Source organism: Pavona decussata, unplaced genomic scaffold (assembly GCF_977016875.1).
Source record: "Pavona decussata unplaced genomic scaffold, jaPavDecu1.1 SCAFFOLD_215, whole genome shotgun sequence".
Taxonomy (NCBI): Eukaryota; Metazoa; Cnidaria; class Anthozoa; order Scleractinia; family Agariciidae; genus Pavona; species Pavona decussata.
Window position 1 is genome coordinate 2,612,666 of NW_028145620.1, and position 27,814 is coordinate 2,640,479.

Below are 27,814 nucleotides of genomic sequence, written 5' to 3' on the forward strand. Positions count from 1 at the left end.
TTCAGATGACCCATACAGCTCTGTTCACATCTTGTGTATTTGACCTGAACCTCGATACACAAACTGTGTCAAAAGAGGGGAGGGGAAAGGGGGTGGAAGAGGGTTTTGCGGGTGGGCATCTGGCAGTTCATTCGTGTTTTGTGTCTGAAATACTGATAAAACACAATCTTCCCTTTTTAGACAAATGTTCATACAAAATGAAGATTAGGGAGTAGACCTACTATACTAGACTTTCATGACTATTCCAGTACAATAGAGAAAGCCCAAGGACCCTGCCTCTAACGCGTCTAGTTTCATGGGGGAGAAGTGGAGAGGGGAGGGGGTGGAGACATGGCTGCCCTATTTTTCTTTTCCTCGTTGTTTTATTTCTTACTTACAACGTGTAATCCCCCCACGGACCGAAAGTGCAGACTGAATACAGTCTCTTATTATCAGTTTTAAAAATGCATCACTGTTATTGTCAGAGGTGATACAGTTTGATTTATTAGACTCAAAACGATGATGAAATTATCCCTTTTACATTTTATTTGACAGTGTAGACTTATCGAAACCTAAAGGGTCAACAAATCTGTAAACGGGGTAAGACTTTCTTTGTCTCCTACGCAGAATTATTAGAGACATGCCCAATTATAATGTCGAACCTTGTTTCAATTATGGCCAAAACTTGAATTGTACAATTAGCGTAACTCAAAAACACACTCCAACAAGTAAATATATTACGATACTGTTAGCAGAGGTTTGTGCAAGAACCCTTTGAGCGGCATGAGGGTGATCACCACTAATTTGTATTTTAATTTTCTTTCTTCGTTGTAAGCTTGAGTACTGCGCCGGAAATCTCACAATCGGCTGAGTTCTTCGTCGTTCTTTACTCGGGGAACATCGTCTTTTGAACAAATCCAATTTTTAAAAAAATCCCTTGAACCTGAGCATGTAATTTCATTTTAGGTTCAAGTAGTTAGAAACATTATTGGTTAATTTGAGCGCCACGTGTTAAATCTCGACAATTCACATGTCCAACTGCTAAAGATTACTGCAATCATGATAAACATGAAATAAGAAGGAAACCAGACTTGCCCATTGGAAATATTTTAATTCAAATTGATTTTAAAACTATTTACATTCACATCTTCCTCTTGTTGAGTAATTGTGTGGACCAGCCATGCATAAAAAAATTATTACAATAATGCACCTGGGGCTGGATTCACGAGCCCTTCTATGTCAAGATGTATCCTAAGTATTGTTTGATGACAATAGCTTATTGTTAATCCAACAATAGTCTATGGTTAATCCAACAATAGTCTATTGTTAGGAAACAATACATAGGATATATGTTCACTTACTAGGAGAGCTCCGTGAATCTGGCCCCTGAATGATTCAAAACTTCTGATTTCTTTTAAATATTTACATTTCAGAATTTCACCTTGGCGATTAACATGTATTGTGTGGACCTGCCACTAAAAATTCTTACAATAATAGATATGGATTCCAAAAACCTTCAGACTTCTTGGAAAAAGGTTTACGCAATATGGTCATTTGGACTGACCAATACTTACATTAATTTTATATACACACTCATTTTTATATATACAATCTCCGCAATTGAACATTCATACATTAATAACAAATAAAAAGAAAATCGTTTGGCTTTCAAGCCGGTGCAACATACAATAATTTCACTTTTGCACGTTATCATGACTTGTACAAAATTCCTTAATTGTGAAATGTGAGAGTTCTATTTGCACCATGCAAATAAGTTGACTTTAAGTCTCTTGGTTGAAAAAAGTTTTTAAAAAATACTTAAAATAGTTGTACCTCCTGATCTACAGAGGTTTTCTTTATACAAAACGAGAGGTGGCTACATGTTCATTAACATACAGTTACCGACTGGTCAATAAAGGCATACATAGAGACAAACTCGTACATGGAGTCCCTTAAACGGAAAGAGATTGTTTCCACGAGTAGTTCTCAAACTTTTCCTCCTCAAAGCCAAAACTGTAGTGGCGTTGCACTTTGCGCCTTCCGACTTTTCCTCTTGACTTTTTATTTTCGATTGACTTTTGACATACTCGTTGTATTATATGAGCCTTTATGGTCGACTTCTTTCGGCGTTCAAAGAAACACCTCCCACAGGCCCACCAGAAATCTTCTTCAGAAGACTTGTGTCCATTTGCCTTTCGACGGGGGCTGACCAGCTGGGATTTTTTCTCCACCAACTTCAGCAAACCAGGAAGCTCAGGCTGTTCAATAGCGCGGTGAATCCTTTCCACGCGTTCGTAATACGTCCTCACCTTTTGAGAACCAAAATAAACACAAGACATAAGAGCAAGAAAATAAACTATTTTTATCCAGTAAGTTCTGTTTGATGCAGTAAAGTTAGTCATTGTAACTACATGCTGTGAGGCTACCTTGATAAGCAGCTCCTAATAACCTTCTCTAGAAAGTTAGTGTTACTTTTACCAAATTGTTCAGTATTTTGTTTTAGTACGTCTCATAAGAAAGTAAAACTGAGCTATAAAAATGAAAAACACTTTAAGAGCGCTTTGCGTTTGCTGCATACTAACATGGACTGACCGACGATTATTAGTGCTTTTCCTAGACCAAGAAGCAAAAGCAAATGGAATTGAAAAGATATTTTACGACGGAGTCTTGCTCTGTGATTGACCTTACAATTTGTGAATTGGTTGTTGAAGAATTATGTTACACGCTGTCATTAATTGCATTCCGAAAAAGACTTCTTTGTGTATGCAGGCAAGTTGTAACTACGACTGTGACAACAGACAGCGATACAGTGAGTTTAAAGTGGAGGATACTGAAGTAGAGATATAAATTCCATTCCCTAAGTTGGTTTCAAAGTCATCCCAACGCTATGTTTTGAGAATCTCATCCATGGAAGCAATCGACCCATTGGCTAAACTCAGTGCCTCAAATCCCATTTTTTAAAGTGAAAAGATTAGGTCCAGCCACTATTCACCCTGTAGCGTGGCCGGTGTACATAGTTTAACTGACTTACCATCTGTTTATCTAGCACTGTGTCCGGTTGAAACAAAATTCTTCCTTCATCCAGAGGAGAACATTTTGAGTTAAAGTTACAATCAGAAAGTTGCCGGGTTACAGAATCATCTTTCACGAACAAGCTGAACTCCTTAAACTCTTGACTCAAGGCAGAAGCGTCATCTGGTAATTCTAGGTAGATAAAGTATATTTCAATAAGACAAATTATCGTGCTCTTTGCGTACAGAACCGTTCACGTTTTACGGTCATGAATCAGGTCTGGGAAACGTCACCCCTCTCCCATCATCAGAATGTTTCACATAAGTCCAGTCTCCTTACCCTAGCGTTTTCAGATTACCTTTTGCATGTCTAGTGTGTCTAAACAGTTGTATCCTGAACGCAAACAAATCCAGTAGCGCTCACAATTCTTAGAAAAATGGCTTTAAGTACCTGGCTTGTAACCAGCGTTTTAACCAAGTACATGTATACAGTAGTGTCGCATGCAGTGAAAACCAAAGGTAACTGACAAACCTTTTTTAACCAGTCTACAGCTTGACACCGATCTGAGTCTCCCCCAGTCATAATGGTCAGTCACAAAGTGGCCGTTTGAACCTGCTGTGATTTTACGAAGTAGTCGTTGCACTTTACAGGAACCAGCGCCCAATTCTACTGAAAAAGAAAAGAATAGTTATCTCATTATCATTATCTCATAGGAATCTTCAGTTGACATAAAGACTTGTTAGGGCAAACAAGCAAAAAGGACCGAAGCTCATATTGAACTCGTCAATTCATCAACTAATCAGCCGGTTTATGTTGACAGAGATAATCTTCTCTTATAATGCTACCTGACATCGCACAAGTAAAATTTATTCATGATCCTTAAACAGGTTCGCTTTGACTCTTAGACCTTAAAAATATGATAAGGCACATCATACTATCATTGGGTCAATGTTTAGAATATCTATCTTTTTGTTCAAAGCTGATATCAAAACTCCCATGCAACCACGTGATATGTAATATCATTGAACTTATTATTCGGCCGAAACGTTTTTTTACTTCATAATGGATATAATCTTACTATTTATATTTATTTTTATATTGCAAATTTTAAGTCAAAGCTTAACGTGCCCACCAACAAAGGACCCACAAACCGATATTAACAGAGTTTAGAGGCAAATCCTTACTACACCCAATCTCATCATAAAACAAACAAAAATAGTTTCTACAAACCTTCTTTCCCTCTACTCTTGTAACCTGCTTTGGTCGTAACCCTGAATGGTCTTGACGTCACATTCCCAGTCAATCCTGAAGTGAACTTCATTGAAATTATCAGTTCCCATTTATTCCTTTGCATGACGTCTGCCTTTTCAAGCCAGAAGACTGGATCTCCATGGTCTGTTTTGTACACTGAGCCAAGATCTACGCTGACAACTCGACGCCTTGCCTCATTTTGTAGAGTATTTACATCAAGCTCAACGGGACCTATACAAATCAAAGGCATCCATTGAATTGGTTGCATGATATTCAGGGATGACACAATTGAATATTTAGATGAGAGAGTGTTTAAACCTCGCCTTGATTTGAAATATTTATAGAAAAAATCGAAAAGAATGCAAGGAAATATAACATAGCCATCTCTTTGTCTCTACCTCAGTGCTCAATGTCTTCTTTCTCTACTGATAATGAACTTATCGATCATAACGAGATCTGCCTTCCTATTTTGCATGGAAACGTTCGTCAAGGGTTTCACTTGTATTCAAGTCAAGAAGAGTTGCCTGGTTATCTCCCTAGCTGATAGGACAACCTATGCAAATTTGTCAAGAATGTCACTTGAATACAAAAACTCAAAAATATTCTGATCGAGGATTAGGTTGAATTTCACTTGAATACAAAGAGTGCAAAACATTCCGATCGACGATTTCACTTGAATACAGACTCAACAACATCCCGGTCGAGGATTTCACTTAAATACGAAGACTCAGAAATATCCCTATCGATGGTGCCGTTATCGCTCAGTAGCGCAGAATACGATTAAGAACTGCGTATCTGAGTCAGTAGCGCTTCTAATTATTCCTGCAAAGTCGACGACTTTACTGACAAAACTGAATTCTGTATCAGTTACAGGTCTGATGTGAAGCGCCGCCAAAGCACGATCAGAAAACTTTGAAAGCAAGATGTTTTCATTCGACAGGAATTCAAAGAAATACAGTGATTCGCTAGTTGTCGATGTTAGTGTTTACACCTGCTGCAGAATTTATCGGTATGACGACACTTGTTTATCTTAACACGCCACAAGAACCCTTCAGTGAGTTTCTTAACGCCGAGTTTCATCCAAAAAAGCTACGATAAACAATGTAACCATCGGGCACGATTGTTTTCCCATGGGATTTCTTATTGTAATTTCTCGGGCTGTGCCATCCCAATACCTCGTTTCACTGCAGTTATTCCACGAGCTAAAAACGCGCTTATATTAATACATTTCAGCCAATCTGACAGCCCTCGAATTTATCGGTGATAGTTTTAGCAATTATATAACATGTACATGAAATCTAATCTTTCTTTTTAATGAGACCAGTTCTCTATTATATGAACGATGAGGTTGAAATAGGTCGAAAAATTAACACCTTCAAAAATAACATTTCCAGGCCGAGATTTAGTAAGAACGTTCTTCACTTTTGTTTACTTGTTGCTAAGTTGACAGTTTGGTTTGACAAATTGTAGCCATGAAGCCCAAAATGTTAGAACGCATATCAGTATTATATAAAGTGTGGTAGTTTTCTAATCACATCATCTCGTATTAGTTCTCCATTTAGGTTTCCTGGTCACGTCCACATTGATTTAGTGACATAACTTTTCTGATGCAATTGTTAAGTTAATCTTTAGCACTGTTCAAACACTGTTCAAATTACAAACATTTGAACTGTTCAAATACTGTTCAAATTACAAACATTTATTCCTGGTTCGGCATCAGCGTATAAACTAGACGTTATTATAAAAGAGGGAAAGCCTGAACCTGTCTACCTATTGTGTCATGTGTCCTAATGGCAGCCTCCGGACACCTCTGAGTGTAAGCTCGAACGCAAGTGATCTCCTCAGAAGCTTGCACCACAACAGTTACTTTCGAGTCTTCCAAGCGATATTCTAATCCCTCAGGAGTTCTCTTCGTCTTTTTGTCGTAAACATCCTGTAAGTCTATTATTTGGACTTCGACTTCAACTTCATGAATCTTGTTTGGCGACCTACCACAATTCATGAAGACGGCGTCCATGTTTCCTGTAACAATAACATGAACTTCGTTTAAAACATTTATGCTGTAGGTTTTCAGGAGTTCCGTTATACCTGCAAACAGAGAACACTGCATTTATCTATATAACGATCGAAAACATGGATTATTGCAGGCCAACAAAAAAAAGTTAACTACAATGCCAAGAGCAAGAGATTAAATCGAGAGAAAATTATGAGCTGGCTCTAAAACCTCTCTTTCCCTGGAAAAAATACGCTGGCGTAAGTTTCGCCGTGTTTTCTCTTTCCTCAGTTGAGTTCTTTTTGCAAGCAAAAATCATGCACGGAAATTGCACTGAAAAGGCTGGTCGAGCCACGTAAGCACGGACCAAACGAGAGCCGACTGATATTAATTTTAAAAAAAACTTTGTACCCACGTCAACTCTCAGGGGCAAGCTTTTATCAACATTAAACGTGTTTGAGTTTCTCTAAAGTTCACTGATCAATTTATTTCTCATACGTTGTTTGACCACCGATTCTCGTGACCACATAACCGTCGAAATTATCTCATTTGAAACCTGAAGCTTGTAACGTTGTACCGGCGATTTCGACGGACACCGTTTTAAAAATTATTTCAATTTTTTTCTTACCTGGATTGCCAGCTAAACCATCCAGAAATTCCCGCGTTTGCGAAAAGGAACCCAAAGTGTTCACTCCTGCCGCACTTAAAGGTTCAAAACCCAGTTCAGACTGAATAAACTCATCAATGTCATCGAGTTTTTCTTCTAAGAAAGTGTCCATCTGGAGCAAGTAGTTTTGGAACCAGCGCCGATATGTTTACTCCATGGAAGGCTGAAATGCATTGAGATGCAGTTTGTCTGTCGCGGACTATTAAGTGTCTTTCAATTTCCAAACACAGGTTAACTACCGGTAGACACGCATGTCACGCACTGGAGAGGAAGTCGTGTCTATTTGCTAGCGTTGGCTTTTGTAGAATACCGATTTGCGGGGGCGAAGAGAAAAGAATCCCAATTACTTCCGGCTGAAATTAACCTTAAAAAGACCCTCTTAGAATCGACCAAGAGACACTATTTTACGTTACAGAGAATATACAAATGACAAAAAAAAAAAAATCGAATAATTACAACCATGCATATGCAAATCTCACCGCCTTGTGTACTTTCTTCCAACGTCCACTATTCCAGCATTATTTTAGACATAATTCCAGCAAAAGGTTTCTAGAGTAATCAGAAGAGCAAATTTTGTAAATTCTAGTGAGGATTAAAGCGACGCAAAGTAATACTATCATATCAAGGAACATATAAAAATAATCAAACAGTCTGTGGTGATAATCCAAGCATTTCAACTTAACGACAAAAAAGGGCACAATACTCTCAATATTCTGAACTGGCCATTTTTAGCGGTGGATCCGAAGAGGGAAGACTTCAAGAGCCCTCTAAAAAGTTGATTTTTAGGAATGTCAGTTTTTGGGGATATAAAGAACAGCATTATTGGCAGAAATTTGGGAATAATCTCCATAGGCCCTAGGTATTAAAAACGATGCGAACTGATTCCGTTGAAGCCTGTAATCTCTTGTTTCAAATGTATATGAGGCAATATGAAGAGCATTCTACTAATAGTGTCGTCCGTCACATCTGGTGTTCACACGATTGAAAAAAAAATCTTGGCTAAAGAGCGAGACCGGAACTTAAACATCACATTCAGACATCGTTTATCAACAATTATGAGTTGCGAAATACTCAATTAATAGACATCCTTTCCATGGATCGCTGGCCGTCGTCCGCAAGGCAAGACACGTGAAATTATAATTTGGTGTGCCGACAACTTGCGCAATCCAGCGGAAGTGTAAACAGAAGTCACGCATTTAACGCTTGAACAAAAATAATTCAAAACATTACTTTCTCCATTATCTCTTCATTCCTGCAACAGTTTAATTCATGATTTATTTCGTGTGCACGCTATCACTGATGATGAACCTTTGGCGTTTACAAGTCGGTAAAAAAATTTTCTTTTCATCAGCAACTTGGTAGGAAAACTCACGACCGTCAGACGGTGTAATCGTATTTCAACATTTGTGAGATGCGAGGGTGTTGATTTAACTTCGGCCTTTTCATGCATGACTGTCGGCCACTTCACTTTGGGTTGGCCGACAATTAAAAGTCTTACAAAAGTTACGCAATCTAACACTGGTGAGGGAAATGTCATGTAAATAGAAGGTCGCGTGATACGCAGTGAACGACGTTTGCTGAAAAACGATTCCCGACAGATCTGCAAAGCAATGTTTATTTGGGAATTTCCACAAACCTGAGCTGGAATGTAGTTTGAATTTGGCCCTCTCATTTTAAACGAAAAAATATTAATTCATTATAGAGTTGAACAGCAGAAGGTTAATTTTAGGCATATTCTATTTATAGTGTAAATATTATACCTGTCACGGAACGTTTACAAATTTATTCACAATTCTTACTGCTAGTCACGCAACAACATCTGTTTATGTTTCAAATCTGCTTCATGACAAACGGATCTCAGTGGTTGTCGTTCAAATTACCGTCTGGGTTTGAAATCTTTTGAAAGTTTACACTCAAACAACTTTCGTTAAATCCTTTTATTAAACCCCTTCTTCAAAGGAGAGTACATTGACAAGTGGCTCAAACACTTCACGGTTAACGAAATTTTACATATTACAGCGTATTTCGCAATGCGCTTTATGTTAAAATTTACAATAAAAGGAAAAACTAATGAAAACGCTAACAAAACAAAATAAAACTAATAACTTAGTATCTCTAAAAAAACGTTGCATGTTAATTATAAGACGACGACTTCGAGAGATAAGGAGAGTAATTTTGTCGCTTCAGTCATGTTCATATAGATAAGAAGCTATATTTCGGTCTGCACGTCATACATGCATTGCAGCCGACTGGAATAAGGTCACGTACACTGAGAATAGAATATGGGTTCTCCGTCGCACAGTATCAATAAGAACAAACCGGGCAGGAATATTTTTGACCTTGACTGTAAGGCACCATCTCTTTAAGTTTACTTATTTAAATGAAGATAAACAATATCATTCGGAAGAAAGTTGCATAGGGTTGCGCAATGATATCAAGAGGAAGTGAAAACACAAATCACGCAATACAAGCATGAACCATTACCCTTGGACCCAGAGGTTTTCTTAACCCCTTCTCCTCTAAGCCTGCGAACACAGACGAATTTCCTGAAGCGACAGCCGGAAATAGGTCTGCGTTACGTTCGCAGGCTACAATTTTTTCTTATTTTTATTATTATTATTATTTATATTTTTTTACATAAGAACCTTTTAGATAACAACGTTGAGGCTGAGATTAAGGCTGGTTTCCATATGATCGCAGATCGCAGACCTTATTGCGATCTGCGATCATATGGAAACCAGCCTTTAGATAGAACATGGTTCTATCTTCTGCGATCGTCTGCGATCACGATCGCAGGATCGCAGACGATCGCAGACCTTATTGCGATCTGCGATCATATGGAAACCAGCCTTTAACTAAAATTTAAGAACATACTAAGAACATTACCAGGCTGAGAGTCAGTTAAGCCATATTTATTTTGACCAAATGTTTTTAAAATTAATAGTATAAATACGGATAAAATAATACAGGTAAAAATTCAGTCTATACTGTACAATTAAACCAAATAATAGGTGTCTTGGTTTCGTCCGAATAGATTTATTGAAATACTATAACATAACTAAGAACATCTTAAGAACATTTCAGGCTTAAATTGCCAAAAACAATGAGAACGTTCAGCCCCAGCCCCAAAATTAGACGTTCTTATAAAATAGTGCACCTCAAACAAAATTGTGCCGCGAAGCGGCGACAACAAAAAGAAACGGCGGCAAGATGCGTGGCTCGAGCTCGAGCACGTAAAATTTTATTTGTCCGTTTTCTGTCTTTCTTGACAGTATTAGGAAAGCTTCCGACGCGAATCGCGAAAGGGACCAGGGTAATTTTAAATCATACAAAAAGTACTCTGAGGAAATGGCCTTCAGTGTAACATAATCCAGGACTTAACCAGTCGATTTCATCAGTTTACCTTGAAATGTTAGGTATTATACCGCCGAAAAAATGATCAAAACAATAAAAAATAATGATTAAAAACCTTTCCTGACTTCACAGCTTGAAAGAAACTTGTGCCTTCTACAATTGTCATAGTCTGTCAAGGCCATGAGATTACTTGACCCTGTAATCTTGCGAAATAGTCGTTGCACTTTACAGGAGCTATTCACGTATTCTGAATAGGAAACCGCAATTTCCGTCTCAAAAAAGGTAAACTTATATTTTTATGAGGGTTTTGTAAAAGCAGAAATCTGACAACGAAAGCATGTTCGAATTTACAGTACAAGTTATTTCTGTTAAAATATCTTAATGGCTCTCCTAAAACTATCAACAGCCACTGCAAGAAAAAAATCGAACGTGAAACACGTCTACCTTGACGGAGACTTTTCGTATGTAAGTATTTGATAAATTCAAAGTATGCTCATTGCAGCCCCCTGCTGTAAATAGGACTACGTAAAAAGGGACTGACCACTTTGAGTACACGTGTGGTCTATGATATAGCTCACTGATCATGGCTTCAACCGCATATTAGGTGTACCTATCTCTATCACGACCATTTAGAACACCTGAATTTTGATGGGACTTTGGGTCAGAAGAGTTCGGAGGTTCAGTGGTCCGAGCGGCTTGATTGGTGCCTGCATTGTCATGTTGCCGGTTTCCTTCTAAAGACAATAAACTTTACTCCACATTGTCTCTTAATAACTAGTCGTTCAAAACCCGGGGAACGGTATTATGCGAATAAGTCGCTATCCAGGAGAGAAAATGTATTAGTTGGAGTACATTTAATCCGCTGGATAAGGTATCTGCTCTATGAATGACTGGAGCCTGATGTATTACACTCTTTTGTTTGTTTGGTTGGTTGTTGTTTATTATTATTATTATTATTATTATTATTATTATTATTATTATTATTATTATTATTATTATTATTATTATTATTATTATTATTATTATTATTATACAATTTTATGACAGCAAACTGTAAAATCACTCAGGTTTTAATAGAATCAAACTGTATCTAGTAGATTTTATTCTTTATTATTGTTATTATTATTATTATTATTATTATTATTAGAAGTCTAATTTTGGGGCTGAGGCTGAACGTTCTTATTATTTTTGGCAATTTGAGCCTGAAAAGTTCTTAAGGTGTTCTTTGTTATCTGTTATAGTAGTTCAATAAATCTATGCGGACGTGACCAAGACACCTAATATTTGGGTTAATTGGACAATATTGACTGAATTTTTTCATGTATTATTTTATCCGTATTTATACTGTTCATTTTAAAAACATTTGGTCGTAACAAAACTGTTCTCAGCCTGGGTAATGTTCTTAGTATGTTCTTAAATTTTAGTTTATCTCAGCCTCAACGTTCTTATAAAAAAAAAGGTCATTATAACAAAAAAGAGAGAGAGAGAGAGAGTGTATAACCACATTCAGTCGGTTACTAGCCTGTGTCGCAGCGGGTGTTATAATCAGTCTGCGACGCAGGCTAAGTGTTACGTGCATAGCAGTGAATAGCGACAATCTTTCGACATGTCATCTAAAGAAACGGACGACAAATTAACAACTACTGACCCAAAATGGCTGATAAATGGGTTAACATGTTAAAGATGTACGGCTCTTGTGAAAATTCAAACTATTTGAGCGCTTTCAATCGACTCTGTTCCTTAACTTCTAATTTACCAAGTGGTTTAGTGAATTTAATATCGCCATCCATATTGTGATTGAACACTGGTAACTGTGAACCCAGCCGTTGTATAAATCTAGGTAACACATACAAACTCATGTAAAGGTGATGGCAAATAAACTGACAAATTAAAAAAAAAGCCAAAAAAACATGTTAATTAATGAACACATGAAGGATGATTAATGACATTATCAATAAAAATAAGTCAAAAGATTGCATATGACATGAAAATTTAATGAGTATTTTATTAATGTAGGACCAAATTTAGCGGCTCAAATACCTAAAACCACAAAACGTTCAAATCGTATTGAAAGCAAAAAACAGTCGACTCCATCTATTTAGATCCATTCACAGAAGCTAAGGTAGACAAAGAGATAACAAAGCTAAGTACAAATAAGCCAAGTGGTTGAGATGACGACATTTCCTTAAAGGTAGTAAAAAGTATTGCAGATTTTATTATGAAACCCCTACATATATTTTTAACCTGACTATGGTAACAGGTAAAATCCCTGAAACATTTAAAGTAGCTCTTGTCACTCCAGTTTATGAGGGTCGATTAGGGCCGATTAGGCAGTGATAATGAGAAACTTTCAAATTATCGTTGTTTGACCAATTTTTATTTTCCCAAGTTTCTAAGACAATCATGATATCTTATTTAAAAGTCAATATGGATTTAGAGCTGGGCAGTCCACCAAACCAGCAATTCTTGAGCCTGTTGATGTAAATGTAAAAAAAAAATGTAAATGCAATTTGCTTACTGATGGAGCACCAAAGAGCTCTAGGAACTCGATCAAAGGTGACCGTGCTTTCCAGGTCGAATTGGAATTTGGAAATGTTGGTTTTTGTGGACAGAGGAAAACCGGAGTACCAGGAGTAAAACCTCGGCGGGGGGGGGTGGGGGGGTGGTGATAACCACACACAGGAGGGTCATAAGCTCCTGCCACACACAGGAGCATAAGCTCCTGCCACACAACAAATTCAACCCACATATGGCGTCAACACGCGGGAAATCGAACCAGGGCCACATTGGTGGGAGGTGAGTGCTCTCACACGCACTGCGTCATCCCTGCTCCCCAGGGATGATAAATATCTCTTTTCATTGAAAGAAATGAGTACACAATTGGGATATTTCTTGACCTTTGTGGGGTGCCACAAGGATCAGCCCTTAGTCCCTTACTGTTTTTGATTTATGTGAATGATATATCTGAAAGCTCAACCCCTAGTAATCATTTTTATCTTTGCAGATAACACTGACTTATAGTTGCAACTTTAAAAATGATTACTGCAAATCAGGAGATGAATAAAGTTGCTAATTGGCTTGCAGTTAATAAAGTTTCCTAAGGAACGTAAATAAAACCCAATTTATACTCTTCAAGGCGGGGAACAAAACGATAGCGAACAATGTTGAAATCCGCTAAATTAATGATCAAATTATTAGACAGGTAGTAAAAGCAAAGTTTTTGATACTGATAACAGACAAAGAACTTTCGTGGAAACACCATATTGAAGAGGTAACAACTAAGCTATCAAAGATATCAGGAATAATTTTCAGAATTATTGTTCTGTTGTTAAATAGGAATGATCTATTTCCAAAGACTTAACGTAGAATTTAGAACGCTCTGATCTATTCATATTTTCTATGTTGTAACATTCATTGGGCAAGTAACTACACAACCTACAAGACTTGAAGGAATTCACCAAATTATAGATGGGAATCAAGGCCATTATTTCTATCATTAGAACTACTAAGTATATATGAGTTGAACAATTCTCGGTTGGTCTGCCTTTAATAAGTTCTTCAGAAACAATGATACCGAATCCATACGTATACAATACCAGATGCTCCACAAAATCACATCTAAACTTTCAAAGAACAAATTATGGAAAATTTTGAGTAAAATATAGAGAAACTGTATCTTGGAACAGCTTGCCCACACAGGTTTAGAAAATTAAATCATTGTATACTTAAAAAACAAAACAGGAAAACGGTTTATTCAAAGTCATTATGGTCCTTCCCATTCATAGCTGTTTTTCATCAATTTGTTACATTTTAGTTCTGTTACGCTAAGTTATATCTCAATATAGGCACCATGATAAGATGATTACTATTACATTGATGTGATGATTGAAAAGCTCTCCTAAAAAAAGCTCCAGCGAGCTTGCAGAGATTTTGCTGCTACCAAATAAGTAACTGTTAAGGTCAAAGTAATGTATAGAAGAAAAGTGGCAAAAGGATTTCATGCAGTGTCAGATAACACCACACACTGCATAGCCTGTCTCCCTTTTTTCATTTTTTACTGAATACGAAGAAGAGACCGTCACTTTATATCACCAAAACACCTCGGCTAACATAACAAATGTTTTAGGGATAAAGTCAAAAGACAACCTCAGAGACAAACGAAAAATATTTCGAAGATGTTTACAGTATTAACTATTTTTAAGCAACCAGCTCTGATTAATGACAATTTATAGAACTAGCCCAGGAGATACCTGACATGCCCCATTTGAAATAAAAGGAGAAACCCCAAGACAGAAAACCCTAAGCTTCATTCAAAAGATTACCAATTACCTTTGGGTGCTAGACAAAGAAGCAGAAAATAAGACAACAGGAGGAATGTGTTCTTGAAGTCACTGACTGTGTATTTAGTCCATCAAAATTCATTTGAAAAGTTGGATGTTTTCCTTTAGGACCAACCTCAATACACGATTCCTACAGTGGCTCTAAGAAACCCAATGCCCTTGGCATGAGACCATAATCGCTTGCTTTAACTGACAAAAGTTTCAGTGTGGAATCAAAAAACTACATGTCAAGTATCCCTTCATTTGTAGAAAATCACAAAGTCAGGGTCCATGATGGCATGTTGTCTAATCTACTGATGTTAACAGCATTGCCACTGACGCTTCCAATCTTAAGGGTTTTAAGGTTTCTTTGCTCACATGCAGGTATGACCAAAGACCTGTGGGAGACAGAATCTCAGTTCAGAGACTTGACTTCCTCATAAAAGTTCCAGAAATGGTGCAGCAGACATAACAGTGAAATATGCAGCAGCCAAAGACAGAATGCCTTAATAAAAACCGAATCGTAACCAATGATTAACCATTTTACTCTAAAGAGTACCCAAAATGCGCAAAATGGGCAGAAAGTCACAGTTAAAAATTTCAAGCAGCTACACAGAAAAGTAATATTTAAAAACTTTCAATTGAGTGGTCACACTTTAATAATTTACCCACAGATCGACTCAGAAACGTTAGCATCGCAGTACAAGACCATCATGAAGTACAAGTGACATTGTCCCACATGAATATTATGTTTACTATACCAGTGAAGGCCAAGCGGGAGAATTTGCGCCGTCAAGACCTTTCTTCTTTTATCAGTTGCTCCTTGTAAATTCCTCTTTTCAACATGAGCGTTTGATTATGCACGGTACATCTATTACCACGAGAACCTTACGATATTTGATACCCTGGTAAAGTAAGGTTTAGTAACTTGCTAACATACTGTATCAGTATAAATCAAGGTGCTCGAGGGTTTCTTGACAGCATGTTTAGAAAGACAAACACGTGAGATTGTTTTCACAATTTACATGCAGTACCACTCGAAGAGAAAAACATTTCACCTACGTTACAAACATGGCTTTGTGAGATGATTCCTTCTGAACTTTAACCAACTGCTAACTTGAATTTCAAACAAGCTGCTCTAAAGAAATTGATAGTAGCCAAGGAAACTTTTAAAATCATGCAGCTATCCCAGAACTGTTCAAGGCCACGAAGGAAAGCACATTTAAAAAAAAAATAAATAAATAAACTGGTTATACGTTGCATTTCAATCATTAAGGGCCTTTAACGTTCAACGGCTTCATATAATTCCCCATAGCTGGTCTATCTATTTCTGTTACCAACTAAAATTAAAGTAAACCTTTAATTAGAGAATAATGTTCAAGTTGTTATAAATTATATCATTTGTGCAGTGGTCCAAACACGGGCTCTCGCATGACCACTCTGTTTTACAGTGGGTACTTGGGCCCCATTCTACAACGATTCAGACGGCAACACTTTGTCTAGTTAAGAGACATTTGAGGTTCATTTTTTTGTTCAATCGTTGTTTCTTTATGTGTCCAAGCATTAAAAATACAAACCTCCTTTCCTTCTCATCTTATGTCCTACTTTGGTCGTAACCGTAAATGGCTTGGACGTTACATTTCCAATCAAGCCTGAGCTGATTTTCATGGCAATTATAAGTTGCCATTTATTCCTTTGCACGATATTTGCGGCCTTTTCAAGCCAGTAGACCGGATGTCCACCTGTGGTCTTGTATTGGATGATTATCAGGAAATAGGCACATCACATAAGTAAATTTCAGTGGCCTACTTATTAATATATTGGGTCATGTGTCCTGATGGCAGCCTCCGGACACCTCTGAGTGTAAGCTCTAACGCAAGTGATCTCCTCAGAAGCTTGCACCACAACAGTTACTTCCGAGTCCTATAAGGGATATTCCAATCTGTCGAGAGTTTTGTTCGTCGTTTTGTAGTAAACATCCTTTAAGTCCATTATCTGGACTTCAATTTCAACTTCAGGAGCATTGTTCGATGACTCAGCATTCGAGTTAGCGTCCACGTCTCCTGTAACAACAATTACGTTTGCATGGATAAGGTCAAGGATTTCAGAAGTCTAATGTTCGCAGCAAACTACTGTACATGTAGTCACTTAATCCATCGCTGATAACAAAACAACGCTATCATGATTAACAAAAAATGAATTTTTGGCACACAAACCAAATATGTAGACTGGGTCAAGCTCTTTTTGTCCCCACAAGATTTACACCCACCATGCTTGTTTTTAGCATCTCCTTCTTCAGACTTTTGGCTGAAAATGAAATCCTTATGAAGGTTCCCAAACCCAAGCGGGCTTTGAATGCTCGACGACGTAAACCGGCCGCTTATAAAAAGCACGTGTCACTCACGCTTCTTTAATATGTTGCGATCTCGAATTATTGCTATTATCACTATTATTCAAATTGGAGAGACGGTGTAAAATTCATACTTATTTTATCCTGACCTGCACTGGGTGATCCACGTAAAAACTCCAGAGCTGGCAAAACGTAATCATTTGCGTACGTCATTGAAGGTGGCTCTCCAGCAGTAAGGCATTCTGGTCCCAGCGTCAGTATAGACTGAATAAACTCTTCAATGGCGTTAAGCTTTTCTTCCTTTTGAGAATCGAACTGTGAGTAGCTCATTCGGGGAGAAACTTGGTCCGTGTGTTGTTCTTGGAACACTGACATGACTTACGATCCATTCTTCGGACTTTTCGATGCCAGCGCTTTATTTAGGTACCTGTACATTTCATGTATGCTCCCAAGGATACCCTTGGAATTCGTCTTTCGAATGCAGATTTAGACTCGTACAAAATTTTGAATGTATTTTTAGGATGTGCTTCGTAATTAGTGGCATTCTAAAAACTGGTAATTACAAAATTATTTCACCAAAGAGCAGTTCAACCACGATTTACTTCATATCAACATATTAAGATAAAATAACAACATAAGTCACGTACGGCAACCCCGTTTTTGGTTACTTCCTAACAAGAGTTGACAATGCACTAATAAGTATATAAACGAGCACGTCAAAAGTGAAAAAAATCGCCGACAAATTGAAATTACAGTTGTAGCTGTGATCACAATTAACATAAAACAATTTATCGCTTTATATCTTGCAGAAAAATCCACCGTTATGCCGCATATTTATTGGACCTATTTATTTTCCTTTATAATTAAATAACGGAACAAAAGGGTTGCTCATTGAAGCCTACAGTGTATGATTGTTGTGGAACTCCAAAGATCATAAGACATCATCATATTACTATTTCATTTTTTTCCCGAAATTTCGTTGAAGTTGCCAGCAGGAAACGAATTTATTGATTGTTATTTACCTGGCTGACAAAACGCGTGAAGTCCGTCATGTACATTGAAATGTTCGAGAAACATGGGGTCACATAGGGTTGCGCAATCTGGAGGAAGTGAAACGAAATTAAGAGGAAGTCACGCGACGCAAACCAATCTTAATAACTACAGAGATCGCTTTCTTATCAATCTGTTCAATTCTGCAACAGTTCAATTAACGATTTATTTCCAATGTAGGCTACACTCGTTTGTACGCTAGAACACTGTTTGAACCGGCGTTGCCGTCAACTGATATTTAAAGAGTGTAACACGTGACAGCGTACGCCGATGACCCTGTGGCCCTTGCTTTTATAAAAAGCTTGTATATCCTGGCATGCAAACTTGAGACGATAAGACATCGTTCTTTTTTTAAATCTTTGTTAAAGAATACTGATTAATTTAAGAACTGAAGAGCTCATTAAACGCTATTATTAGTACGACCTCGCTATTTATAATGTCGACAAAGATGTGTGAGCTGGCCATCTATATTTGCAATACGTCAGCTGTGTTATATTATTTAACGTTCAAAGGTGCAAGGGCAAAACAATTCTCGCATGGCTTTACCGTGAGAAATTAATAATGCAAACAATGAATGCCTTAGACGTGCAAAAGAAAGTTATGCTCGGATGTTCGGCTATGATTGTACACGAAACGCATTTAAGTGTTTTCTTTGTTTGTTTGGTCGGTTGGTTTTTCTTTTTGTCTATTATTATTGTTGGAAACACAATCGATCGATTTTAAGTGTATGTGCTTTATACATATGTAAAATTATTTTTTGAATTGTATAAAAATAGTTGTTATAAAAGACTATCAACGGATACAATTGTAAATCGTAAAATCTCTTCAATATTTTGGTTTCGCCTAAACCATTGTTAACTAGGTGAAATGCTTTTACAGCAACATAGAAAGGTGCTTCTTAAATAACAGCTGGACAAGCAACTTCTTTACAATTGAAAGAGGAATGCCCTTTGTCTCCCTATCTTTTTGTCCTTTCAATTGAGGTCTTAGCCAAAGCATTTAAAAAAAACCCAGAAGTATCAAAGGAATCTTTGTCGATCAAGAAGAAATTAAAATAAGCCAATATCCAGATGATATAACCTTCATAGCGTCGCTCTCACGGCTGCTCTAAACACACGAATTTAGCGAAGTCTCGGGACTCAAACTCAATAGTTAGAAAACAGAAGCTCAGGCTCTGTGGATCGGAGCAAATAGTGGGAAAAATGAAATTCTTCTTACAGACAGAAATTTCAGATGGCAAAATAGTAAAGTGAGATATTTAGACTTATGCCGGGTTTACGACTGACCCCGAAACCACTGTAGTTTTAACTACAAGGAAAAAGAAGAAAAGTTATAAATATTCTAAGTAACTGGAAGTACCATAGATTAACCGGCTACAGTGGGAAAATCACAGTTCTAAAAGGCCCAGTGCTTCTCAACTTGCCTATGTCGGTCCTGACGAGTTTGCCAGCATTACAAAGAAACAAATAATTAACAAGATTAACAAATTCTTCCATTTGTTTCTTTGGAATGGAAAGGCTGATAAAATAAACTGAGCAAGATGTAATGATTATGAACAACTTCCCAGCTGGGGGCCTCAAAATGAGTGACATACTATCTTTCAATAAAGCGCAAAAAGCCACTTGGATAAAGAAGTACTTGGACACAGGCAATCAAGGTAAATGGAAACTGTTTTTCGATCTTGAGCTGAAAAAGTTTGAGTGTACCCTACCTTTCAAAAGCAACCTTCACCGCAAGATAGACAAAGCTAAATATTTTCAAGACGCACGACAGTTTTTAAAATAAATTCTCCTAATCTGGTCAGAACCCAATTTTGAAGACAAGAGGAGCAAAACAAAGTGTATGGTAAGACTCACTTATAAGAATTAACGGCAACCCCATTTACTGCAAAGAATGGTATCGTAAAAGTTAAACACTTAAGAGACAGACACGAAAAAAATTCCCTACTCTATCATGGTTTCAAAAGAAATACAGCATCAAGGTCCAGCATTTGTATGGTATACCTTGGAACAATATCTGCTCTAAATACGCTATGGTAAACATTTAACCTTGGAGACGATACAAACGAAGGCAATGGATACGAGAGTTACTCCACAAAACTAATGAAATCTCAAAAAGCAAGCAGGATGGTGTATGATAAATTAATTACAGAGGAAGTGCTTCCTCTACCCTAAGCCAGCGAAAATGGACCGAAGCCTGCAACTTAGGTCAAAATGAAAAAAAGCGGAGCACGGCCAATCAACTGGCCCCTAAAATCACAAAAAGTACAAAACTCAGAGAATTTCAGTTTAAACCTTAGCAGAGTATATCGACAATAAGAATCAAAAAAACCTCCAGTGTTCCTGATGCTGAGAGCTGAGGAAATCTAACCTACCTAGGGTACTTGGAAAAAAAGGAAGAAGCCCATATTTCAATGCCATACTGGACTAAAGACAGCATGTGGCTCCTTAAAAGAAAATCAAGTTGGTCAAGCGGTAGCCAGTGTTTACATACCCTAATGATATATAACTTGTTCTTGGCTTTACTGAGTAGACGCCTGGAACTGAAGGTCCCATCTGGTGCGATCTTCCTCCAATGTGGCACAATGCGGCACAATAATTTCTCCAGTTTGGGCAGGGAGACGGAGTGATATATTACTGCGACCACGAACTATTATCTCCCAGGTTTTCTTCAAATTTAAATTCAAAAGGTTGATATCTGCCCACTTAGTGATATTTTCTACTTCAATACCAGAGGTATCAGTGTTCGCATTTACCAGAACACTTAAAGTAAGATAATCTGCATATTTGACGAGAATGCTTGTAGACGGCGAGACTGTCTTGATGTCATTTACCATCGTGGAAACCAAATAAGTCCCAAGGACAGTACTATGGGGAGCTCCTCTAGTGATAGGAAGAAACGAAGCAACCTGTCCATCATCCACAACCCTCTTTGATCTTTTGCTAAGAAAATCTATAATACATTTTACAGTATAGAGATTAGGAGGAAGCTTTTTGAGTTTGCTGCAAATGGGAAACCATATCAAAAGCCTTTGAGAAAGTGCGTCCGTTGAATATTTAGCTGGCCCATTCAACTATTGTAACCACATATGCTGGCACTTAAAAGTAGGGCAATAGTTGTGCTGCACTTCTCTTTATAAGCAAATTGATCAAAAATTCTCATAATTATATTAGTGATTGAGATTGGTCTAAGTTGTTGTTTATCAGTGACAGGAAATTCCTTAGATATCGGATTAGTATTGACAACCTTCCATAATTTGCTAAGCGTTTGAAGCTTCTGAGATACATTAAATGTTTTTGGATAACCGGCGAGAGCTCGAGTGCAAACTCTTTCCTCATCCAGGAAGGAAGTTCAACAGGACCAGCTGCAGTTCTTTTCGGCTGAGTTAAGAACTTAAAAGTGGTGATTAGAACTTATTGTTATATGGGATCCTCGTATTATCTGGAAAGGGAATCCTTTCAGAATGCACATAGCTAAGATGTAAGTTAATGTCTTCTGTAGAGAAGATAACAGTTAGTGGCGTGTTCAATAGACCTAATTCGCTATTCATTACAAACTAACAACGCTATATTCTCAGAAGGATCGATCCTTTGTCTTTCTGAAAGTAAAGAATGCATGCCAGCGTGAGTATGACCAATTCTAAAAGAGACTACCCCCTAGAGGACTGTCACATGATCTGTAATGGAGCAACAAGACAACGAAGCCAAAAGGGTCTATTGCTTCCTTCCAGTCAATGAGTTAACAGTATTCCACCATTTTTTGTACAGGATTTGAGCTTCTTGTTCTCATGTTTAACGACACTGACTTGATTTCTGCGAATAAGTTCATCAATTCGATCCTGAAGATCAGGGAAAGCGAATACCCTGCGAATCAACTTCGCTTGTCAAGTAGATGTTTAACTGATGGTGACATAAATGGAGGGTCTTTTGAATACGTCTTCACCCTTATGAGGGGAAATATTTATCAAATAGATTAAAGAGTGTGTGAGATAAATAACCAACCAATGCTTCCAGATCCTCCATCTTAGAAAAGGGGTTCCAGTCCTGCTGTTGAAGAACAGTTAGCATTTTAGCTTTGTGAAGGTCCCTGGCATCCCTAAAGGTAATCCTCTGACCGGATGACTTCCCACAGGCTCTTGGAATGGCTATGGCGCACAGGTGATCTGAACAAACTGGGCACTTTTTATGCGAGAAAATAAGTCACATAACTGTAACACAAGAATGTCCTCAAGACTCTCCTACACGTTGCCGAAAGTAAGAACCAACTATGGAACTTTTAATATCGGGTTTCAAGGGCCCTGAGCATGGAACTCTATCGATGAAAACATTAAACCTCTCACACCGTCGAATCAAATCTGATTTCATCCAACATTACTAGCTGTTTTAATACAAAGTGTTACTTCTTCGTCCTCTGAGCTACCTATAAGTGTTTTAGGTATATTTTAAGTTAACTGAGTCTACAGGTGTGCTTCCTCCGATTGCTCAGTAATTGTGTTTAGCTTGTGTGTATATGAATGCGTGGTGTGTATGTCTGTGTGACGTGAGATATTGTGTCTTTTATCCCTAACTTCATGCTACTATCTTTCCACTAAGCAATCTCTGCAATCCTTTATAAAACAAAGAAATCAAACAAACTTTGCTTGCATTTTTCGTATAGGAATCTTTTCACCATTGTAATAAAATAAGTTTAATTCGACAGAACTTCAACTTCATCTTTATTGTTATGCTTTCAAATAGTTTTGCGTCATTTTTGCCGCCCGTAAGAAAAGAAATTATACATTATCCTACACATTACATTAGAATACCAGAAGTGAATTTAACTCAGAGAAAACCTACAGACAGGGTATTACTTTGGTGAACAAAGGGATAGCATGGTCATTTCTATCAGTTGAAAAATTCATTAAGAGTAAAGATATACAAAGTACCTATATTACATAAGGAAGCCTGTCCCCTTAAGCCATAACTTAAGGGAAGGGTGGTACTTGGTGTCTTCATATAGGCTGTCCTGTGGGGTTGTACAATCGAGAGGAAGTGTAGCACAAGTCATGAGATGTAAGAGTTCACTGCTTGATGTTGAAACAAAAAGCTGGCAAAATAGCTTTTCGCGAGGCTTATAACAATTATAATCTATAATGTGTGGGAGTCTTTCCATGAATATTTCTCAAACTTTTCTTCTTCAAAGTCGCGACCGAAGTGGCGTTGCAGACGACGCCTTTCAAATTTTAGCTTTGAATTTTTATCCTTGATTGACTTCTGACAAACTCCCCGAATAACATGATCCTTTAAGGTCGATTTCTTGCGACGTTCAAAGAAACACCTACCACAAGCCCACCAAAGGTCCTCTTTAAAAGTCTTTGGTCCCCTTGCCCGTCGACGAGAGCTGACCTTCTCGGATTTTTTTCTGACCAACTTCAGCAAACCAGGAAGCTCTGCCTGTTCAACGGCGCAGTGCAACTTTTGCTCGCGATCGTAATACTTTAAAACCTAAAAAAGAGCCATTTATTAGTTTAGATTAGAAACTTTATTTTAATACCAGGTTATTACTAAGAAAGTCGATAACGTGTTCCAGACGATTAGATTGTGAAGAAGTCCAAACCGAAGTGCGAGAAACGCATTAGGACTACCAGGGAAGAGGGGCTGAGCTCTTACCGCGTGCTTGTCCAAAAACGTGTTTGGCAGAAACAAGAATCTTCCTTCAAGCGGGTCGCAAGATTCTAAGTAATGACCAGAATTCTCAACGGGAAGGAGGTTGGTTGAAGAGCCTTCTACTGCAATCATGCTGGACTCTCTGAATTCTTCACTCAAAGCACATGCATCGCTTGCAAATTCTGATGGTAGAAAGAGTAAGGATACTGTAAAATCGTGAAAATCATGCATGACCCCTTCTAAGGCCTGTTCTTCCAATAAGTCACAAAAGACTGTTACACTCCCACAATGTTTTAGTCGAAAGCATATATCATCAGTGAGTAGGTGGGTGAGTGAGTGAGTGAGTGAGTGAGTGAGTGAGTGAGTGAGTGAGTGAGTGAGTGAGTGAGTGAGTGAGTGAGTGAGTGAGTGAGTGAGTGAGTGAGTGAGTGAGTGAGTGAGTGAGTGAGTGAGTGAGTGAGTGAGTGAGTGAGTGAGTGAGTGAGTGAGTGGAATACCTGTTTATAAAATCTATGTTCATTTACTTTGGTACACTCTGTAGCTGTGGTCGTTGGAAAGGGTTTTGTCTTGTTTGTTACATTGTCGGTATTTTTTTTTCTCTCTTTCATTTGTCTCCATTTGCTGCTATGAGACGTTCTTCCCCCTCTGAAATTGAGAATTTTTATAACTTCTGACGTAACTAAGTTGTATAACTCCAGACTAAACTAGTATTGCAATAATAGAATACAACAAAATGGTTATAACCTTTCTGAAATCCACTGATAGAATTGAACTCGTCCCTTCTACAATGGTCATTGTTAACCTCGGGGTGGATGTTTGACCCTGCAATCTTGCAAACGATTCGTTGCACTTTATAGGAGGTAGCAAAGGATCCTAAAAAGGAAACCATTCCATCCTTAGATTATTGGGTTTGTTGAAAAACACAAAGATATGCAAAGGAAGTGTTTTCAATTCGCAGTGCATCAACTGAAAACATGCCATTGATGACCATTACTACAATGTCATCATTCGCTATAAGAAACTCTATGTCTGCTTTGCCTTAGGTTTCATATCTGGTAAATTTCGATCACTAAATTGTGATGAGAAAGAAAATTTATATCACTAAAAAACTGGACACTCTAAACTCCTACGTTAACCGACAATCCCCGCCGGTATAAACGGCAGCCAAGGAAAGAATCCTTTTTTTCAAAACCAGTCCATAACTCAAGCCCTTTTAAACCGAAGAGAGCTTAGAAAACAAAAGTCTTTTAAAAACTCTTTTCTGTTCAATGCTGAAAAATGTACGGTTCCATAGAAAAGTGCTTTGATCACACCGGCTTTGCAGCAAAAGTGCCAAGGTATGGAAAATTTCTTGCTGTAGCAAACCTCTAATCCTAGTTGCTCTGCATGTGAGTGTTTGATTGTACATGTGCATTGCAACTTTCTGAAGAGATAAGATTTTAATCACTATTGGGTTTCTGAAACGTTTGAGCGACTTTAAAACAGATACTGTGTTGGTCTAGAGTTATAAATATTTTTTTCTCAAACCAGGGAGGGCAGAGCCTAAATGAGGGGAATTGGGTGGGGGTGGGGTCTACCAAGAAGCACTATTGCGGCATGACCAGGAGCTCACAAAAGGTCACTTCAATGCTATATCTATGCCATTTTTCATTACCGGAAGACCTAAAAAGTCTTCCATTGAAATGTCACAGAGAGTTGGCAATTCATCAGCACCATCGTTTTACTGAGATTCACCACTGAACGTCAAATTGCCTATGTAAAATGGAGTACCATTTCTAATTCCTTATAGAGGACAACATGAATTCGTTGGCAAAAGCATGGATTTGAAGCAAGTGCATCTGTAAGTTTCGTGTGGAGGTCCAAATTACAGTTGCCCCTTCCCTCCAATCTGAAGCATTTCTGCCTGGTAACACACAGGAACCACACGATCACCAAAACCAGACTAAGATTGCCTGAGTTAGCTGTGTGCTAAGAAATATATTACTACGCTTGTTGGTCCCTCAAGATGCAGTGCTGCGATTAAATTTTTTTCCGGGTGGGAGGGGGGATCTCCACGAAACCTAAACAGTTTGTTGTCTACAATTTTGGTACAACTCAGCATTCTAGTGCAAGATGTTGTGCTTTTCTGTGAGGTGGGGATGGGGTTGGGTTTGCCTTTACTTTGAAATTTCTAATAAGAAAATAAATGTGTTGCTGTTGTTGTTGTTGTTATTGTTATAAACAGTTACAGATCAGAGTAAAATCAGCCAGCTCTCCAAAGAATACTTGTGTTAATTAATAATCAGTCACTTAAGCAAATATTTTGAGTAACATGTAAAAGGGTAATAGTCAGATTTGTTGGTTAAATTTTAAACGCCCGTAGCGGTGACTGTAGAATCGCTCGCTTTGTTTGTTGTCTTCTGGAGTTCTTAGGACCCAACACTGCAACAATTGACCTCTGGGAGCTTCGGTCAAGATCGAGAGATTTGAGGATCATGCACGTTCAACCATTACTATTTGTCTCATAACAAAATACAAACCTTCTTTCCTTTTCATCTTGTCACTTGCTTTGGTCGTGACTCTGAAAGGTCTTGAAGTGACATTCCCAGTCAAGCCTGAACTGAACTCCATTGCGATGATCAGTTCCCATTTATTCCTTTGCATGACGTCTGCCTTTTCAAGCCAGTACACTGGATTCCCGTCTTTTGTTTTGCACACTGAGCCAAGATCTATGCTGACAACTCGACGTCTACCCTCATTATGTTTAGTGTTTACATCTAGTTCAACGAGACCTACGGGTTTTAAAATAAAGGAAAACTAAAAACACGAGGCGACGAATATACACGTTAGACACCCAAAGCCACACCGTTACAATAATAACCAACAATCTTGAATTTCAGTTTTTCAAATAAATGCTTCAGTTATCCTTATATAACAACCAACTGAATCATGTTACTATGCAAAGTGTTGTGTTAGAAAATGCTTACAAAATGGGCACGTTGCAGAAGTAAATTTTGAATGGCCTACCTATAGTGTCATGTGTTTTAATTGCAGCCTCAGGACACCTCTGAATATAAGCTCGAACGCAGGTGATTTCCTCAGATGCTTGCATCACAACAGTTACTTTCGAATCTTCCAAGGGATATTCCAATCCTTGACGAGTTCTCTTCGTCGTTTTGTTATACGCATCCTTTAAGTCTATTATCTGGACTTCGACTTCAACCTCAGGAATCTTACTTGAGGACTCAGTGCTAGTCTTCAGGGTTTCTTCCACGTTTTCTGGGTTTTCTACTGATAACAATGAAAATTACATTTGCAAGCTTCAGTGCCAGTTTCAAAGCCCTTGAGAAAAATAAATTTTTTAAGAACCTTCGACTTCGACTTCAACCTCAGGAATCTTACTTGAGGACTCAGTGCTAGTCTTCAGGGTTTCTTCCACGTTTTCTGGGTTTTCTACTGATAACAATGAAAATTACATTTGCAAGCTTCAATGCCAGTTTCAAAGCCCTTGAGAAAAATACATTTTTTAAGAAACTTACGGAGTTTTTGTTAAAAATGTAGCCACTGTAAGTGGTGATACCATTTTGTAGAAGATAATGATTATTGCTTAGCAACAACGCGAACTATATCAAAAACAAACATCGAATGAAATCAAGACAACCTAACACAGTCTTTCCCTCGTGAAAGCTGCATGTTTAGAGACTGCAATCACGTTGTCTGCCCCATGCTAAGGAGCAAAATTTCAGCAAGATTTCAAGATATCAGGCAATTTCCTTGCAAGTAATGCAGCTATATTTTGACCTCGTATTTAGTTGGAAAATCAAATGCTAATGACGGTTCCTGAAGGTCACTCATGCTAGCCCTTAATAAGCGAGTTCCAGAAACCAGCCGCTTCTAAAAGCGAGTGGCTACATAAAATACGCTCTCAAAGTCAAAAACGAGGCACCATGTAAAACGTTAATGTACACTCAATTTATCCTGACCTGGGTTGTTAAACGAGGAAGATCCATTAAAGAACTCCCGAGTACGCAAAACGCAGCCTGACTGGTGTGCGTCTGCCGCCGGAGTAAGTACTAGGTTCTCGGCATTTAAGCAGTCGAATCCTAGCTTAGACTGTATTAATTCATCAATATCATTGAGTCTTTCATCCAATTCACGATCGATCTGTGAGTAGCTCATTTGGAGCAAATGTGGTTTACAATCTATTCTTCACGC

General features: G+C 38.0%; 3 protein-coding genes across 7 annotated transcripts; all 3 read right to left on the reverse strand.

The window, feature by feature from the left end:
• Positions 1 to 1,070: 1,070 nt before the first annotated feature.
• LOC146460011 (uncharacterized) lies at positions 1,071 to 8,591 on the reverse strand. Of its 4 annotated transcripts, none has more exons than XM_085088599.1 (6): positions 6,864 to 8,591; positions 6,013 to 6,330; positions 4,222 to 4,473; positions 3,523 to 3,660; positions 3,011 to 3,183; positions 1,071 to 2,288 (listed from the first exon to the last, which is right to left on the reverse strand). In XM_085088599.1, exons 1-6 carry the CDS (start codon positions 7,012 to 7,014, stop codon positions 1,932 to 1,934), a joined length of 1,389 nt encoding a protein of 462 aa, XP_084944725.1. In that variant the 5' UTR covers positions 7,015 to 8,591; the 3' UTR covers positions 1,071 to 1,931. The 4 variants fall into 4 exon arrangements, with proteins under 4 accessions (XP_084944725.1, XP_084944726.1, XP_084944727.1 ...); XM_085088600.1 differs by having other exon boundaries at positions 3,523 to 3,657; positions 6,864 to 7,411; XM_085088601.1 differs by having other exon boundaries at positions 6,013 to 6,264; positions 6,864 to 7,406.
• Positions 8,592 to 15,805: 7,214 nt separating this feature from the next.
• Positions 15,806 to 18,578, reverse strand: LOC146460012 (uncharacterized). Its single transcript, XM_085088621.1, has 2 exons — positions 17,075 to 18,578; positions 15,806 to 16,638 (listed from the first exon to the last, which is right to left on the reverse strand). Exons 1-2 carry the CDS (start codon positions 17,298 to 17,300, stop codon positions 16,499 to 16,501), a joined length of 366 nt encoding a protein of 121 aa, XP_084944747.1. The 5' UTR covers positions 17,301 to 18,578; the 3' UTR covers positions 15,806 to 16,498.
• A 4,097-nt stretch (positions 18,579 to 22,675) lies between these two features.
• On the reverse strand, positions 22,676 to 27,814 carry LOC146460013 (uncharacterized). 2 transcript variants are annotated; one of them, XM_085088605.1, is made up of 6 exons: positions 27,583 to 27,814; positions 26,627 to 26,887; positions 26,140 to 26,391; positions 24,365 to 24,493; positions 23,624 to 23,802; positions 22,676 to 23,458 (listed from the first exon to the last, which is right to left on the reverse strand). In XM_085088605.1, exons 1-6 carry the CDS (start codon positions 27,776 to 27,778, stop codon positions 23,102 to 23,104), a joined length of 1,374 nt encoding a protein of 457 aa, XP_084944731.1. In that variant the 5' UTR covers positions 27,779 to 27,814; the 3' UTR covers positions 22,676 to 23,101. The 2 variants fall into 2 exon arrangements, with proteins under 2 accessions (XP_084944731.1, XP_084944730.1); XM_085088604.1 differs by having other exon boundaries at positions 26,627 to 26,890; positions 27,583 to 27,813.